The 16014-nt window shown below is 45.2% G+C and overlaps 1 protein-coding gene across 2 annotated transcripts; it reads left to right on the plus strand.

Moving 5' to 3' along the window:
* The first annotated feature begins 18 nt into the window (after window positions 1-18).
* Window positions 19-15782, plus strand: LOC119703532 (cytochrome P450 20A1). Of its 2 annotated transcripts, XM_038143528.1 has the most exons (13): window positions 19-149; window positions 766-815; window positions 902-1068; window positions 5954-6099; window positions 6749-6916; window positions 7600-7678; window positions 9287-9402; window positions 9816-9870; window positions 11281-11401; window positions 12240-12351; window positions 12959-13023; window positions 14791-14880; window positions 15052-15782. In XM_038143528.1, exons 1-13 carry the CDS (start codon window positions 78-80, stop codon window positions 15200-15202), a joined length of 1392 nt encoding a protein of 463 aa, XP_037999456.1. In that variant the 5' UTR covers window positions 19-77; the 3' UTR covers window positions 15203-15782. The 2 variants fall into 2 exon arrangements, with proteins under 2 accessions (XP_037999456.1, XP_037999458.1); XM_038143530.1 differs by lacking the exons at window positions 5954-6099; window positions 6749-6916; window positions 7600-7678.
* The last annotated feature ends 232 nt before the right edge of the window (window positions 15783-16014 follow it).

Below are 16014 nucleotides of genomic sequence, written 5' to 3' on the forward strand. Positions count from 1 at the left end.
CGGTCCGCCCCTTCCTGCCCCGCCGGCGGCCCTGGGGTGGGGCCGAGCCGCCGCCGCTCCGCCGCCCCGGCCTGGCCATGCTGGACTTCGCCATCTTCGCCGTCACTTTCCTGCTCATCCTCGTGGGCGCCGTGCTCTACCTGTACCCGGTAATGCTGCCGGCCGTGGGGCGGGGGGCGCTCGGCCCGGCCCGGCCCGGCCCCCGGTGCAGGCGGGCGGAGAGCGAGCGGCCGCGGGGCCGAGGCAGCCCCGGGCCCGTCGCACGGCCCCTGGGCTCGGGCGGTGCCCCCGGCCCGGAGCCCGGGGCCCGCACGGGACGTGGCGGAGGCCTGCGGGAGAAGATGCCGGGCAGGGCGTTCCCGGGCCAGCGCAGCCCCGGCACTCCGACTGCTTTACGTGCTCCGGGAGTGAATCCTGCTTTCCAAAGGCATGATCGTCTGCTCGCCTTGCGTTTTTGCAGGCCTCCAGGGCAAATCAGTGTGTAATACCCTGCATTGCAAACTTGACCCTTTAAATCTTTACGCAGACATCTTTGATCTAACCAGATGAATAATCCTGGTTTAGCCAGTGGCACCAGGCACACAGTTGAGGTTTATCGGCTTAGCAGGTTTAAAGCCTGCAGATGTAGCATACCCAGCTCTTGTTTCATGTTTTTAAGTAGAGTAGTAGTATTGGTGTGGAAAATTCATCTCTCCTCCTGGAAACCTGTGGGAGCTGTATAAAATCTGAAGTTCATGTAGATTGATGCATTTCCTTTCACTCTAGGCATCTAGGCAAGCATCAGGTATCCCTGGGCTGGCTCCAACCGATGAAAAGTAAGTGGTTTCTGTCTCCACATTGTTTGAAGTTCAGCATTGGCAGAGGATGCTATTCATGACCAGATATCCTCTGTGTTTCTCAGGGATGGCAACCTGCCAGATATCATTGTCAGCAGCAGTTTACATGAGTTTCTTGTGAACCTTCATGAGAAATATGGGCCACTGGTCTCCTTCTGGTTTGGAAGGCGTCTTGTTGTCAGCCTCGGCTCCATCGATCTCCTGAAACAACATGTTAACCCCAACCGGTTGTGTAAGTGTCTTTTACGTTGTCTTTTGAGTCCATTTGTTCTGGCCTCACTGGGAACCAAAGGAACCTGGGGTTTCATTTTATGTTGAAAGAAAATGAGACTTTGTAGCTGACATGGTGGTTCAGGCATGGCTTTGGTCCTGCTTACTGGACTTGAGTATCAGTGACCAAGGGTTACTACTGTCCAGTTGCCATCAAGAAATCAGTATGCTTGTGTCTTTTACCATCTGTCTACAGGCAAATGTTCAGGAAAAGCATCATGCTCATTAGTCACTTGATAGAGCAAGGTGAACATCCTGTAGCCACTTGACATACATTTTAGAAGCAGTTTGAAATACAGTTTAGGAGGGTAAACTTTGCTAAATTAAGTCTGAAAACGGCTCTGCTAGTTTCTGATAACTGCCTTGTATGGTTCAGCATGGAGGTTTTTCATACTATTATTTGGAGAAGTTCTTTACCTTTCATGTTTCTTTTGGTGTGTAGAATTTTGTAGTGAAAATGATCCTCCAGTCTTGGAAGTGGATGGTGATGCTGATAGCTGACCATCTTAGTCATGGGAGAGCATTTTAATTTGTGGCCTTAGCCTCTTAGGTGGGCATTTTGCTTCATAAGGTTATCACACTTGATAAGTTCACTCAGTTGGTGTTTGGGTTCAGTCTCTTGCTTTCCCAGTTTTTATCTCAGGACGTTGACAGAGGTGCTGGGTGCACAGCTCTGACCTGGTCCTGTAGGCTGTTCTTTAGGCACAGGCAGATAGCTCAGCTCACTTTATGCTGGGGTCGTGAGGGGTAAGCTTCATGTACAGTTGCCTGACAGAATCAAAAAAAGAAATGGTGACAATCTGGGAAAGGAGTGGGAGTTAACAAGGATCAGCAAGACACAGTGGATAACGATGACACTCCAGAAGGTGGAAAACCACCCTGAAAGATCTGAATGCTCTCAAGTGTGTTCGGGGGAAATTAAGCAGACAGTCACTTTCTCAAAGCTCAGAGAAGTGGTGACAGGCCCCTGCACAGGCAAGTTCTCATGAATGTTCTGAATTTGGGAGGATGTGAGTATCAGAGAAAGAGAAATACAGTGCCTGGACATAAGTGCAGGAAATTAGGTGACCTAGGCTGCTACAGGGCTAAACATATTTTTTTAAGGATGGGGGATAAATGGGAAATGCATGCTGTACTTTGATAATTAGATTTTTAGACAAGTGAAGTGATAAAACTCTGTTTATGTCAGGGATTCAGTTCAGAATTTGCTTGGATGCTGACAAATACTGGACTGGTACTTGAAAGGGGGATCAAGGCTGGATTGTCTTGGAAAAGTGAAATGCAGTGTTGGGGACATGAAATACTCCATCTTATGTTAATGTCCTACCCTGATGGCATTATTCTGGAACCCTGTGTTGGCACAGAGCAGCAGAGTGAGATGGATATCCCTGAGGGCTGGGATAACAGGAACAGGAGGAGAAAAAGTGGGCTGCATGAATTGCCTATTGGATGACACGGCCATGGAAAATAAAGGATATGTTGAGTCATGGATTTTCTGTAAAAGGAGGACTTTTGCACAAAATGAGCATGAGTCAGACCTGGAGTCCTGTGTGTGGCTCTGACCTCTATACTCAGGCAGGATTTTGAGTAAAGAAAGTGCAAATAAAGACTGCCAGTGCTCTCAGAGGAGTGGGAAGCCTGTTGTGCAGGAGAAGCCAGGGAAAGTGTGGTCAGCCCAGACGAAGAGAGAGCTTCTGAAAGGATCCTCATGAAGGCAATAGGCTTGAGAAGGAGGGTTCTTACAGCCTCAGAGCTGGAAGAACAGCAAAATTAGTTGTATCATTGCTTTCCTTTTAGCACTGATGCTTGCCAGAAGTGCTCAAACTATATTAGAGGTGAGGAATCTTATAGGTTGTATTTTCTGAAGCACTGAGGTATAGACTGAGCTGAGTAGCTGTAGCAAAGCCCTTTCTGTACCCTCACTTGGTGGTGGGAACAGGGGTTGTAGTAGGTCTCAGTCACAAGCTGGCTCAGGGCAGCTTGAAGTTTTATTGGAGATGTGATCTTGCCCAAATCTCTTCTGTGCACACAGTGCTGTGGGACAGGAGACAGCCCACAGTGGACTGCATTATATCCAACTCCTGACTCTCCAGCCCCCCTTGAAAACCCATACCATGTGACTGTTCCTCTGTCAGCTGGAGTGCCTGAGGCCACCATCCATCTTCATGGATACCTGACATTTGGTCTCCAAGGCTGAAATACAGGATCTGGCTCCAGACAAAGGCTCCTCTAATCTCATATGTGTGTCACAGGTATGGCCAAACTTCTTGGAGAGAGAGAGAGAGAGAGGTGCAGATAATGCATTTCTCATCAAAGCCTTGAAGCTGGACTAATTAAGATTCATAGTTATAAACATTTCCAATGCCAGGAGACTCTTTTTCCTTAGGCTTCAAGCAGTGTTTGAAATTGGTATGTTTTCATGGCCTCTTAAAGCTTGGTTGAGATTAATTTGCAAGGGGAATTCAAAGGAAGTAAAACTTTGTAGCTGGTACTGGTGGCTCTGGGGAAGCAGTTCAGAGCTACAAACAATGTGGATGTGAAAAGGGTGGACTAATTCAGGATTGCCAGGAACAGGGGGTTCAGAGACCAACTTGGAAAATTCTCCTGAGTTGCTTTTTTGGGTTGAGGCAATGAAGCTGAAGCACACTGAATGCTGGAGACGGAGCTATGGGTCCTGGCCTGTCTGAGCAAGATTTCATTGCTGTTGTGTGATCATTTTACTCTGCGGGTTCAGAGGTTCTTTCTATCTCTGACATTCAGTTGTGCTCGATCTCAGTTAGATCTTTTCTCTATATTTATTTTCAGTGGTGTCCAGGGCAGCACTCTGAGGTTTTTGGGCTGGGGAGATTTCCATGTAAGTGAAAAGAACAGTCGAAATTTTGATATATGTCACTAGGAGGGATGAAAATGTAACCCTGGAGATGTTTTCGAGACAAGGACAAAGGATGAAGTCTGTGCAATTGCTGGCAGAACAGAGCTCTCTCCAGAGGCAGTTTGTGCCTTGTGGAGTCACTAGCCTCCCGCAGCTGTGCAGAAATACCAAACAGCAGGAGGCAGAGCCCTCAGCAAAAGGGCAGCCTGGGCTCTGCAGCCCTGAGTGCACAACTGTGTGTATCGGTGCTGTGGGGCTTGCCAGTTTAGTCTAGGGACATTGGGAGAAAAAATCCCAGAGTCCATGGCTTATCCAGCAGTTTTCTTTCATATGAGCAGGAAAACTTTGCAGTTTCAGCAGGCGTTGTTTCTAAGCATCCTCCAGCCTCTCTAGATGCCTCTGCTTGCCGGATTTTCTGTGTGGGCTTTGCCACCTGCCATGTGTCTTCCTGGCTGCCCAGTATTGTGCCTGGCTGTGCCAGTGCCAGTCAGCAGGGATGTGTGGCATCAATAGCAGCTCCATGACAAAGTACCTTGGAGGAGGAATTGTCAGCAGCAGCTAGAGGCACAAAACAGCCTGCGCCTCGTGGAGAGCCGCAGGTACCATCTGCTCTGCCAAAAGACACATGCTTGTGCTCCTTGTCATTCAAAGTGGGAAAGAGGGTGAGATGCAGAGCTTAAAAACATTGGAAGGGAAAAGATGTGAGAGAAAAACATTTGGGAAAGATTACCATATTCATGCCTCTGGCCTCGTTAGCTGCTTTTATGTCTTTAGGTAGTAAGTCCTCTGCAGGTGGGAATTTTCTCTTCTTGTACGTTTGCCTGGTAGCATAATGAGGCCCAGTCTCTGTGGGGAATCCTGGATACATCCACAGCTGGTAAAGTCATATGTGTCTAGCCCAGCTTTGATGTTTTCTGATGCCTCAGAGGTTTCACTCTCCATCTGGGAGAAATAACAGACTGTGATAAACAGTGACAATATCCTTCTTGAAAACCCCGATTGCTGCTTCCAAATAGCTCCTTAAAGACTCTGTCAGTTCCACAAGACACGCTAAAAGGTTTACAGAAAGGGAAAAACGTATGCCATGCTGTATTGCACAGTTTTGCATTGACGCCTAATATGCTTCAGCAAATTTATTAAATAGAGGTCCTTGGTGGTGAAATTCAGAGTTAAAAATCTAACTGAAATGAGTCATGGATTGGGAAGTGACATGGTTTTGTCTAGTTTGTACACTGATGGAAGTGTCTGTGTGGAAGGCTCAATAATGGAGAGAAGGTGATTAGCAGTAGAAAGCATTCTGCAGCTTAGGTTGTGGTTTTCTGTAGGAGCTTCAGAGCTTCTGTGCTGGAGGCAGCCCTGGCAGATGGGTAGGTGCAAGTTTGGGAAGAGCTCCTCAACAGGGAACTCAGTGCCCAAAAGAGGAATCGTGCAGGAGCAGCCGGGTATCAAACAAGGTTTGCTGGGTCTGTGACACAAGGGAAGGAGTGCCGAGAGCAGCCTCCAGCTAAGTGTGTCCTGAGCTGGTATCTCCTGAGTGCACAGCCACGTTCAGGGCAGGAGGACACACCAGGAGTGAAGGGGAATGTGCTAAAGAGCCTGCAGGTCAGGCTGGAGGATAAGGGGAAAGACCATGCCACACTCACTCTTGTCACCAAGTCGATGACACAACCAGCTGGGAACTGGCAAACAGGGAACAAGCTCTGAAGGCATTTTTACTAAAGAGTTACTTGGTAGAGCCAGCAGGCAAACTCTGCATGGGGAGCTGATCACAGGATGGCAGTCAGCCCCAGGAAAAAGACTTAGTGAGGTACCAGCCCACATTGAGCAAGAGAAGCTTGACACCCCAAAAGAGGCTATTGTAGAGGAAGGAGCCACACCTTGCCCAGAAGTAGCAGTCTCCAATTAAAGAGGCTGCTGTTTTAATCAGCCCTGTGTAGTGTGACTTTTGAATGGTGTTTCCTCTGTTTGCTTTCAGTGGATCCCTTTGAGACAATGCTGAAATCCCTCTTGAGGTACCAGTCCAGCCTGAACGGGGATACAGGAGAGAGCCACATGAGGAGAAAACTGTATGAGAACGGTGTGACCAAGTCCTTGCAAAGTAACGTTGCTCTCATCCAGAAGGTAACTGCCTTTGTACAGCAGAGATGCCCTGTGTTCCTCACAGGGGAAGGTTTAGTGAGAATGATCACGAGGATAAAGGACCTGCATTCAAATTAGTGCTGGGGCTATAAGCATCTGAGATAGCAAACAGCCTCTGCCTTTCATGGTGTGAATATTTGCATTCTCTTAGCTCCAGTGGGTTGGGGGAAGAGCTGAGCTTGCTTAATTTTTATGCCAAGATACCAGATGCAGTTAAAGGTACTGGAGAACCTGGATTGTAGATCTATTTCACTGGACAGGAGGATGGAGCAAGGAACCAGCTTTTGGGGCCACCAAGAGTTGATTTTGATTTAGTCCAGCAGCCAGAATATTATCTGTTTTCCTATTCTGGAGCTGTCTGTATAAAAGGGTTTAAGGTTTCTTTTGTGACAGAGGGAACAAGACAGGATGGTAGGATTGCCTTGTTAGGGGAGAGCCTTGAAAGAAGCAGAAGATTGGAGGCTAAAATGTTACTGTTTAACAGTGGAAAGAAACCTGGAAAGAGTTTAGCATTATTCCATAGCCATGAAAGTGTGGTCTGCCTTAGGAAGTGGGTGGGAATGTGTCCAGGGTGTGTTTGGTAAATAGACTGCTGGTGTTACTGCTAACTAATGGTTCATTCCCTCTCAAGCTGTCAGAAGAGCTGCTGGCCAAATGGCTGTCTCTCCCCGAGGCACAACATGTGCCACTCTGCCAGCACATGCTGGGCTTTGCCATGAAGTCTGTCACGCAGACAGCTATGGGCAGCAGCTTTGAAGATGACCGGGAAGTCATCCGATTCCGCAGGCACCATGATGCAGTAAGTGTCCTGAAGAGCCAGGAAATCTCCTATTCAGATTTTCCAAATTGAAAACACAGAGCTTGTATCTGTGTACAGTTTAGTACAAGCTACTGCTGAGACTTTAAAGTATGAGCTTGAGGGGTCTGTTTCACTTGTCCCAAGCTGAAACTGTTAGAAAGTTCCTGTTGCTGATCCTGCTGTCATTAGTCTGAGGTGTTTCTGAAGGATCCATGGGGATCAGGAACCCAGATCCAATGGCAGCTGGGAGGTCTTTGGTACCTAAGTCAGTTGAACTTTTTTGGGACTGCCAGTGGAATGTCTCCCTTTTGAAGATCTTCTGAAGGCTCTGTGACATTGTGGAGAAAGGAAAATCTGAGGAGATCTCACCTTTATCCACATGTGGGGATGTTAAACATGCTGGTGATAGGGTGGGAAAGAAACAGTTCCATCACCTATTTAATACTCCCAAAGCTTCTTTCCTACACTTGTAATTACAGTTGTTTAATTTCAGCTTAATTCCAGCTATCATAGACATAGTGTCTGAAATGGGATGTGGTGTCATACAGAGACCAGTACCAAATTGACAGGAAGTCCTAATTTTATTTGGTGTTTTCATTTTCATGAGTAGGGAAGAATAGAATAGTCCCAGCAGTCTCAGCCTGTGGTAAGTGATGGTGCTGTTCTCTCTCTCATCCTTCCAGATCTGGTCAGAGATTGGAAAAGGTTTCTTGGATGGATCTCTTGACAAAAACATGACTAGGAAGAAGCACTATGAAGATGGTAGGTTTCTCCCAAAATTAGGGTTTTTCTCCCACTCTCATTAGTACTTAGGAGTTAGCTAGCATGTGAAAGCACCTCATTTGCCCAGTTGTTTTGGCTTTTCTTCAGAGTTTTCCATCATGCCATAAGCTACCAGATACATTGTACTTACTCTCAGATTAGATCCTTGTTGTGGAGTTGAGTGGGAAGCTGCCTTTATGTGAGAAGCTGTAGGACTGGAACTCTAGTTCCCGGTCTAGTTCCAGGGTCTGTCCAGTCTGGAGAGTGATAGAGGGGAAGAATCAGGATGTGCTTCCTCCCTTACTGTTCTGTTCCCTAGTGTCCACTTTTGACCTCTCTTGGAGGCAAGCAGCTGTGCTAGGTGGAGACAGATGAAGCCCCTGGATTTGGCCCATATGGTCTGTCAAATGATGCACCATCTGGGGCCTGTACTGCCAGACAGTCACTCACAGGCTGGAAGACAAAGTACTGAGCTGCTGCTTTGTTGGATACACCATCAGATAGCCTCTGATTTCTCTTACAAGATAACATGTTATCTGTTATAGCAGTACTTTTGTTTCTAATATATTTTATGGTAAGTTATTTTAATTCTAGGTTGTCTTATCTTTTTTGTTAATAATTAAACCATTTCAGTATTGATTGATAAGATACTAAGCTAAAGTAGATTGTATCTGGAACTAAAGTTTTGCTTGTAAATCCTCCAAACCCAGTTTCCTTCTTTATGCTTCTGGTTCTGTGGGTTTCAGAACCTGAGGACAGCTTCTGCCCATTGAAATGGGTTCCTCCCATGGTCACTCTCTTCCTGAGTTGTAGTGTGATGATGCATGAGGACAAAATTTCCCAAACTCCAGATAGTGAGCCTTGGTATTTGAGTGTTGCTGGCCTTCCTGCGCAGAGAGGAGGAAGGAAGGTAATTCTAAGACAAAGGAACTGAACTGGGCCTTGATAAATGGAGTTTCAGACCCAAATTCTACTCCATGTTTCTTGGATAGTCCTCAGTTTAAGCCAGACAGGCAATGGTGTCTAGGTCCCTAACTTCCCCTGGTTCCCACAGCAGTCACCAGGAGTTAGGCACTCACATATCTTCAGATGTGTGGACTCTGTGGCAAAACCCTCCCATGTTCCCCCCATTCCTCTCCAGTGTGTCTGCACTCTCTAGCACAGAGCCATCCTCTTGCACCGTGCCTGTAGAACCCCTGGCCAAAGGGGCTCCGTCAGTCCTGGTGCTGTAGTAATCGCTGCTCTGCAGGTCATGTAACCAGAGTTATGTGGCTCGTATGTGTATTCGTGGGGGCTGCTGAAAACACATTCTCTGATGATGTCAATAATGATTGACAACATTACTTGTGTGATTTCAGCTCACAGAGTATACACCTTGGTTATACCTGTAAGGATGGCTTTTTATAGGCAACCTGTTATTTGGTTCCTGCATTTTCAGCTAAATTTGGGATACTGCCTTCCAAATTGTAACATATAACAGAGGCTGCTTCTGTAAGTGAGCCCAGCAGGGACAGCTGGTCTGAAAATCTGTTTGGGAAGAGGAATTTGCTTCTCTGCAGCACCAGAATGACCAGGTTTTAAAATAAACATTTCTTTTTTCTTCCAAAGCTCTGGTGGAGATGGAATCCATCTTAAAGAAGGTTACAAAGGAGCGCCGAGGCAGATCATTCAACAGGCACGTCTTTATAGACACCTTGCTGCAGGGGAGCCTGAGTGACCAGCAGGTCTGTGCAGCTGTTACCTCCTTACACAGTAATAGAGTTTTGCCAGATGGGCAATTCATTACATTGTAGCCTTTGATTAATATAAGTTCTTGCATCTTAGCTTAGATTCGTTACCAAAGCAGGGCTTCTGCTTTGTTTTTTCCATTCCTGCAATGTTTGATTGCATTAGATTTTGGTAGATTTCCTTGCCACCGCTTCATAGCTATTTTTATAAACCAGAAGTATGTTAATATTAAGCATGTCTCATGCAATTCACTGGAAGTTCAACAGAGAGTTCAGTTAATGTCTTCTAGATGTATTTCCTGTTCTCTGCACTAAAGGGGTTTAATGTGCTTGAGTGGACAGTGTGCCACTTCTTTATTCTCTTTACAGTCTTATGAACTTCGTTCCCTGAAGTACATTTTCTTTCCTAGATTCTGGAAGATACAATGATTTTCTCTTTGGCAGGATGTGTAATCACTGCTAACTGTAAGTACAGTAACTGTAAGTAGCTTCCCATCCTTGCACTCACTTGCCAAAAACTGTGTGTGATGACATGAGACTTACCCTAGGCTAATAAAAAATGGTATTAATCATTCTTTCTCCTGAGCTACAGAAATATAGAAGCAGCTAATTTTTACATGAGAATGCTGACACAGCCTCACAGTTAGTGAGCTGAACCTAAGCTGTGTTTGACAAGCTTTCCAGACTTATGGTGAACCTTAGAATTTCCCCCCATTGCTTTTTGCTTGCATTCTTAACCCCAGACAACTGATGCTAAATTTGATGAAGAAAATCACCAAAATAAATAAGCCACAAAGATCATGTTGTAGAATAGGTTCAGGCACATAGGAAGAAAGAGTGCTAGCATCTGTCTGGGTGCTTTGAATTTCTAGAGGATAGGTGTGTTCCATGTATGGAGGACTTTGAAAGAAGCCACTCTGGGATTTATGCAAAGATTATGAAAAAAAGCCCAAACAAATAAAAATACAAACTGAAGCTGTGTAAAATACCTTAAGACAAAGGGATGATTATCTGGCCTTGTACTTCAGCCAATGGGCCTGGGACTCCAAAAAAACCCTCCAAGATACATCTAGGTCTTAAAGAATGTGGAAGTAAACCAGACAACTGTGGTAATACTCTCTTCAGAGAATATCCTCTCCAGGTACACCAGGAAGACCATAATTTTAAGGGACTTGAATCCACATATTCTGGGATTCACAGAATCACAGAATATTCTGAGTTGGAAGGATCATCAAGTCCAAGATTCCAGATAGTTCTCATGAATAGACATTTTTGAGAGCTAGAAACATTTCCTTTTCGCTTTAGGGAAACTGCATCCTACACACTTACTTCTTATGCAAGGTTTTTTTTCTCACTTTGATATTGAAGATAATCTCAAGTACCTCAAAAAATAGATGTAGGGGAACAAGTGCTGGCCAACATCTGCAGAGAGCTCCCTTCAGGAGCCCCAGGCATTGGCTGTTTGGAGCACTTGCCTGAGATGTGCTAGGGAAGACCCCCAAATAAGGGAATTTTCTAAAGCTTTGAACAAACCAGCCTTTCATTGGCATGGTTGGTGTAATAGCGGTGATTTCCCTGGGTTTGTTGGGCTGTGTGGTCCCTTTGCCAGAGCTGTGGGGCTGAGTGCTTTAGTGTCCTGCAAAGCTCATCATAGCATCAGAAAGAGAATTTTTGCTTGCAGGGCCTCTTGATACACAGGAGTTCAACCTCTCTTCCTACCACTGAATACAGAATCAGCACAGCCTGCTGTGAACAGAGGCCACCTTATTTTTAGGCCAAAAAGGAATGTTGAAAATATAGGAAGTAAGAAAACTGAATGCCATTTGTAAAGGATTGGATTTTCTGAGTCCAGCCTTGTCTTGATTCCTTCCCCAGTGTGTACCTGGGCAGTCTATTTCCTGACAACCTCAGAAGATGTTCAGCAGAATCTCTACAAGGAGATGGACCGTGTTCTGGGGAAGGGACCAATTACCCATGAGAAAATGGAGCAGCTCAGGTGGGTCCTGTAGAAGGAACGCAGAGGAAGGCTGTGTCATGTGGTGGGGACAGGAGTTTCATGTGGAGTCTGATGCCTAGCCTGCTCTAGGCCAGGAGAAGGCATCCAAAAGCTGCTTACTCCCTTTTTTTTTTCTGGAAGGGATCAAACCACAGAATGATATGCAACATAGAGAGAATCTGCTGGCATTCCAGACACAGGGACACATTGGGATGTCTGTAGGAAACCCTTTAGGTTCATCAGCAGAGGAAAAACACAGAATCAGTGCCCTGGCCGCCAGGCCAAAACTTTTGCTCACAGTCTTGTTTGGTTTCTGTCCTAGTTTTCCAGAAGTAGAAGTAATCAGTAATTTTCATGGCTGGAAATAGAGATATTTAGAGAGAAAGCATGGACCAGTCTTCTTTTCAAAGGGCTGCAAGTAATGATGACTGGTCAATTGTGTGCCTTGATGTTTTCTGCATTTGTTACGTTAGTGCAACCAGGTGCATTTTGTGTTTGGACTAGTGCTGGGGTTTCAGTAAGGGAATATTGAGTGTGTGGTTTTCTTGCTGCTTCTTGTATGAGTGAGAGGTACAGGAAAAGGGCTGGTGTGTTTATGCATTTTAGTAGATTTACTTTGGTTTAAAATCTGAAAGAAGAGGGATTCCAATAACCTTCTGTAAAAGCTGTTAATGAGATTTAGTGCTTCTTACAAAGATGTTGGGACTCCTTGCCAGAAAAAAAAAAAAAAAAAGAAGTGCCTCTAAATAAAGCAGTTGACTCAGTTCTGCTTGCTGCCACAAGGATGTGGACAAGCTTCTCTCTGAGACTCACACTAACCAAGGGTTGCTGGTTGCAGGTACTGCCGGCAGGTGCTGTGTGAGACAGTGCGGACCGCAAAGCTCACTCCCATTGCTGCACAGCTGCAGGAGCTGGAGGGCAGAGTTGACCAACATACTATCCCCAAAGAGGTAGGGCAGTGCTGGAGCACTAGGCCACTCTCCTTTCCTGTAGGGGAATTTGCTGTTTCCTCTTCTTCCAGACCAGGGGTGAGGCAGGAAGGCCATTTCTTCTGATAGTGTGGAACCTGAGCAGGTGCTCTATCATCTGAAAGTACAGTTTAGCTCAAAGTTTGCCTGCAGTTCCTCTGTGGGAGAGGCTCTGCAAATTCATGTTCTCTTGCTGAGAAGATTTACTTCTTGGATGAGTAAGCTTTTGAAGGGGCCTATGGACTTAGTTATGCATAAAAGAACATTGTTTCAGGCTTCATCATATCAGTCATCATATCACCTTCCCTTCCAGAGAGTAAAGTAGTCCATACATACATCTCAGCAAGTGTAGGGAAATGGGGTCACACCCTCTGTAACCACCAACAATTGCAGCGTGATTCTTAGAAGTTAAAATCCTAACATCTGGGCATGGATTATGAAAATCTGTAGATGAATACTACGTAATTGTCTTTTTAATTCACCTAAATATGAGCAGTCTTCAGAATAATCATCATCCAGCAGAGCTGTCGAGAGGTGTCTTTAATTGTGCATTTCCTCCCTCAATGATGCGTTGTAATTCTCTTTGCAGACACTTGTGCTTTATGCTCTTGGTGTGATGCTGCAGGATAGTTCATCTTGGCCATCACCATACAAGTATGTAGAATCAACTGTAATTGCAACTAATTCCTTTTCTTTGTTAAATTAGATCTTGCAGTGCAGCCTTTTGTGCTGCAGGGCTGCCTTAAGCAGATTCTGGAGATGAAAGGGAGCCTATAAGAAAATCAGTTTATGAAGGTCTGGGTTTGTTTGTCTCCATGGGCATGGTTATGGGGCAATTAAAGTCAGGTTCCTCCAATGCACCAGTCTCTGTGTGTGTGTGTATGTGTTAGGGTTTAGTAAAAACTTTTTTGTGCATGTACACAGAGCTTCCCTGGCTACTGCTGGTAACTTCTGTTAAAGGTTTTCTGTGAAACAGTGACTTGAATGGCTTTGGAATCACTGCTCATCATCATGAAACAGGGATGCAAGGGAGGAAATATCAATGTGAAGGTGTGGTTTTTAGGGTGAAGGGAAATGCTGCCTCAATATTTCAGTCTGTCTGTGAAAACTGAAGTGGATCTAGGCCAGTGGAGGTTAAAGAAAAAAATCGCTGTAGCTTCTTGTGACCTCCAAGTGGCAAATATTAACCTGTATCTGATTTACTTCACTTGGGCTGCAAAAAATGTGGGTCAGTTATTCTAGACAGAGAGAGCAGACAGCTGAGATTTAGGAGAAAGAATAGAGCCTTTAGAACAGCACTTGTCCTCTCCTGCAATTACACTTTCTAGAAAGGGGTCTGGCATTGATGCACCAGTCTACGAGCCCCTTGGCAGGGACTGCCTCCCAAGGTAGGTCATAAGTGTGTTCAGGTTTGCTGAGACCCCATGGGACTTACAATGAGGACTGCTATGAACATTGTGTGTTTATTTCAGGGAGGCTGGGGTTTAGGTTTAGCTTGAAGTAGATGAAGATTTCCATGACAGAAGTAGGAGACCAGCTCTGTGTGATCCTTTCACCCACCTGCTGTACAAAAACACTGTTTTCCCTCCCTGCTTTTTTGCCAGGCAGGTGCATTTTATCTCCTATTACAAAATCTGTGATTGTCACTTCAGTTCAGGGAAAAAGTGATGCTGCTTTTCCTAAGGATCAGCACCCACAGGCTCTTTTACCTTGTTAAAAGCAGACCTTGGATGTTTAAGCAGGGAAGTGAAGGCTTGAAGTATTTCGCAGAAAGGTTTAAAAGAACCATCTTCTGTCCATCAAATTTTGTGTTTGGAGGTGGGGGTTAATATTTAAATTGAATGTTACTTTATTCGTTTCCCTTGTTTTAACTCATGCCAGCCCTGGATAATAGTTTTCTCACAGCCTCTACCATCCTAAAGCTGGAAACCACTTTTCTCACTTCAGTGAGTCACTGGCTTCCCTCCCCCACCACACACACACACACACATACACACACCAGCTGCTTGAAGAGAACGGTGAGGGGCAAGGAGAAAAGGGAAATATTTTTGGAAGTGAAAAAGGAAGGGACTCAGAGAGGGGGAGAGAGAGAGACAAATGAGATTGCGTGTGCCCTGGAGAGGAATAGAGGGCAGGTAACAGCATCAGCTCAGCTGTGTACTGCACATTAGTTCCAGCCCTGTCTCACACAACCTCAGTTTGTCAGCATTTTGACCAGATGGGACACAGCTGACCAACTGGGAGCATTGATGGAATGGATGCACACTTGCCTTCACACATTTGTGTGGAATGACCCAAACGGAACAAATTAGTGAGATTCTCTATTTCATTTCCGGCTTTTCGTGTGTGTGTGTGTGCACATTGCTGGGGAAAGGATGCTGTGCCTGCTCAGAAAACCCTAATGCCTTTCATCTTTTATAGGTTTGACCCAGACAGATTCAAGGAGGAATTAGCCATGAAAAACCTCTCCTTGTTGGGTTTCTCAGGAAGCCAGGAGTGCCCAGAGTTGAGGTGAGCATAGGGAAGGAGATCTTACTGAGTCTCTGTGGCAGACAGGAGAGAAGGTGTTCCAGCATCTTTGTGTTCCTGCTGAGACAACCTGTCCAAGCTGGCTGTTGTCCTTTGGCAAATTTACATCATAGCAAGGTTTTTATATTTTTTTTCTCCTGATTTTTCCCTCAGGTTTGCCTATATGGTGGCCACAGTTCTGCTGAGTGTCCTGGTAAGGAAACTGTATCTCCACCCAGTGAAAGGACAAGTCATGGAGGCAAAATATGAACTGGTAACCTCACCAAAGGAGGAAGCCTGGATAACAGTGTCTAAGAGAAGCTAAGAGCAAGCGCAGCAAGGGGTTGAAAGTGCCAGCAATGAAGTTCTGAGCAAGGGTCTTAATGAGACATACTGGCACCATGTTTATTCAGCCAAGGAATTTTATATCCAAAAAAATTTTTTTTACCTTCCATATTCTTAACCTCATGCCTGTCTTGGGTACTTTCTCTAATTCGACCAGTAGTCATATTAAAGTAGATTTAATCTTTATGTCTTTTTCATATTTGCTTTTGGATCTGTGGCCAAACCTTTGCAAAGGAAGCAACAAAACCTTGCAGTGGTGTATGGGTGAACTACTGGGTGTCAGCTAGTCAAAGACCAGAGCTCTGGTTAACTCAACCTCTTTCCAATAGCAGCCAGAGCTGTTAAGAGTGCCCCTCTTATCCAGTGAAATGCTTCTTCCTGAATCCTAGCTAGCTAAGACCTTGGAGACACAAGGACAAAGCCTTTCTCTATATATAGGTATTTTTATTCAAAGTGTCTTTCCCTCCCTTGAGCTATATCTGTCAGGAAGAACAGATATATCCTGTGAGAAGTATGTGTGAGTGTGAGAAAGAGAGAAATAAACTGGGGTGGGAATAGCACCACTAGTTCTCATGCTGTGTAATCTTGCCATGCTGTGGGGTTGCAAGAAAAAGGATGATTGAGAAATGCTAGTAAACCAACAGGAATAAAATTGATTTGGCCCCTTAGAAAACAAAAGCATCAGTAATAATATGATGAAATGAAATAAAACCACAGAACAAAGCCCCAAGAAAGGGAATCTCTCACCTGACAATTCTGAGGGCAGTGTCTAATCCAATCAACAGAAATTGA

The sequence above is a fragment of the Motacilla alba genome, chromosome 7 (genome assembly GCF_015832195.1).
Source record: "Motacilla alba alba isolate MOTALB_02 chromosome 7, Motacilla_alba_V1.0_pri, whole genome shotgun sequence".
Taxonomy (NCBI): domain Eukaryota; kingdom Metazoa; phylum Chordata; class Aves; order Passeriformes; family Motacillidae; genus Motacilla; species Motacilla alba.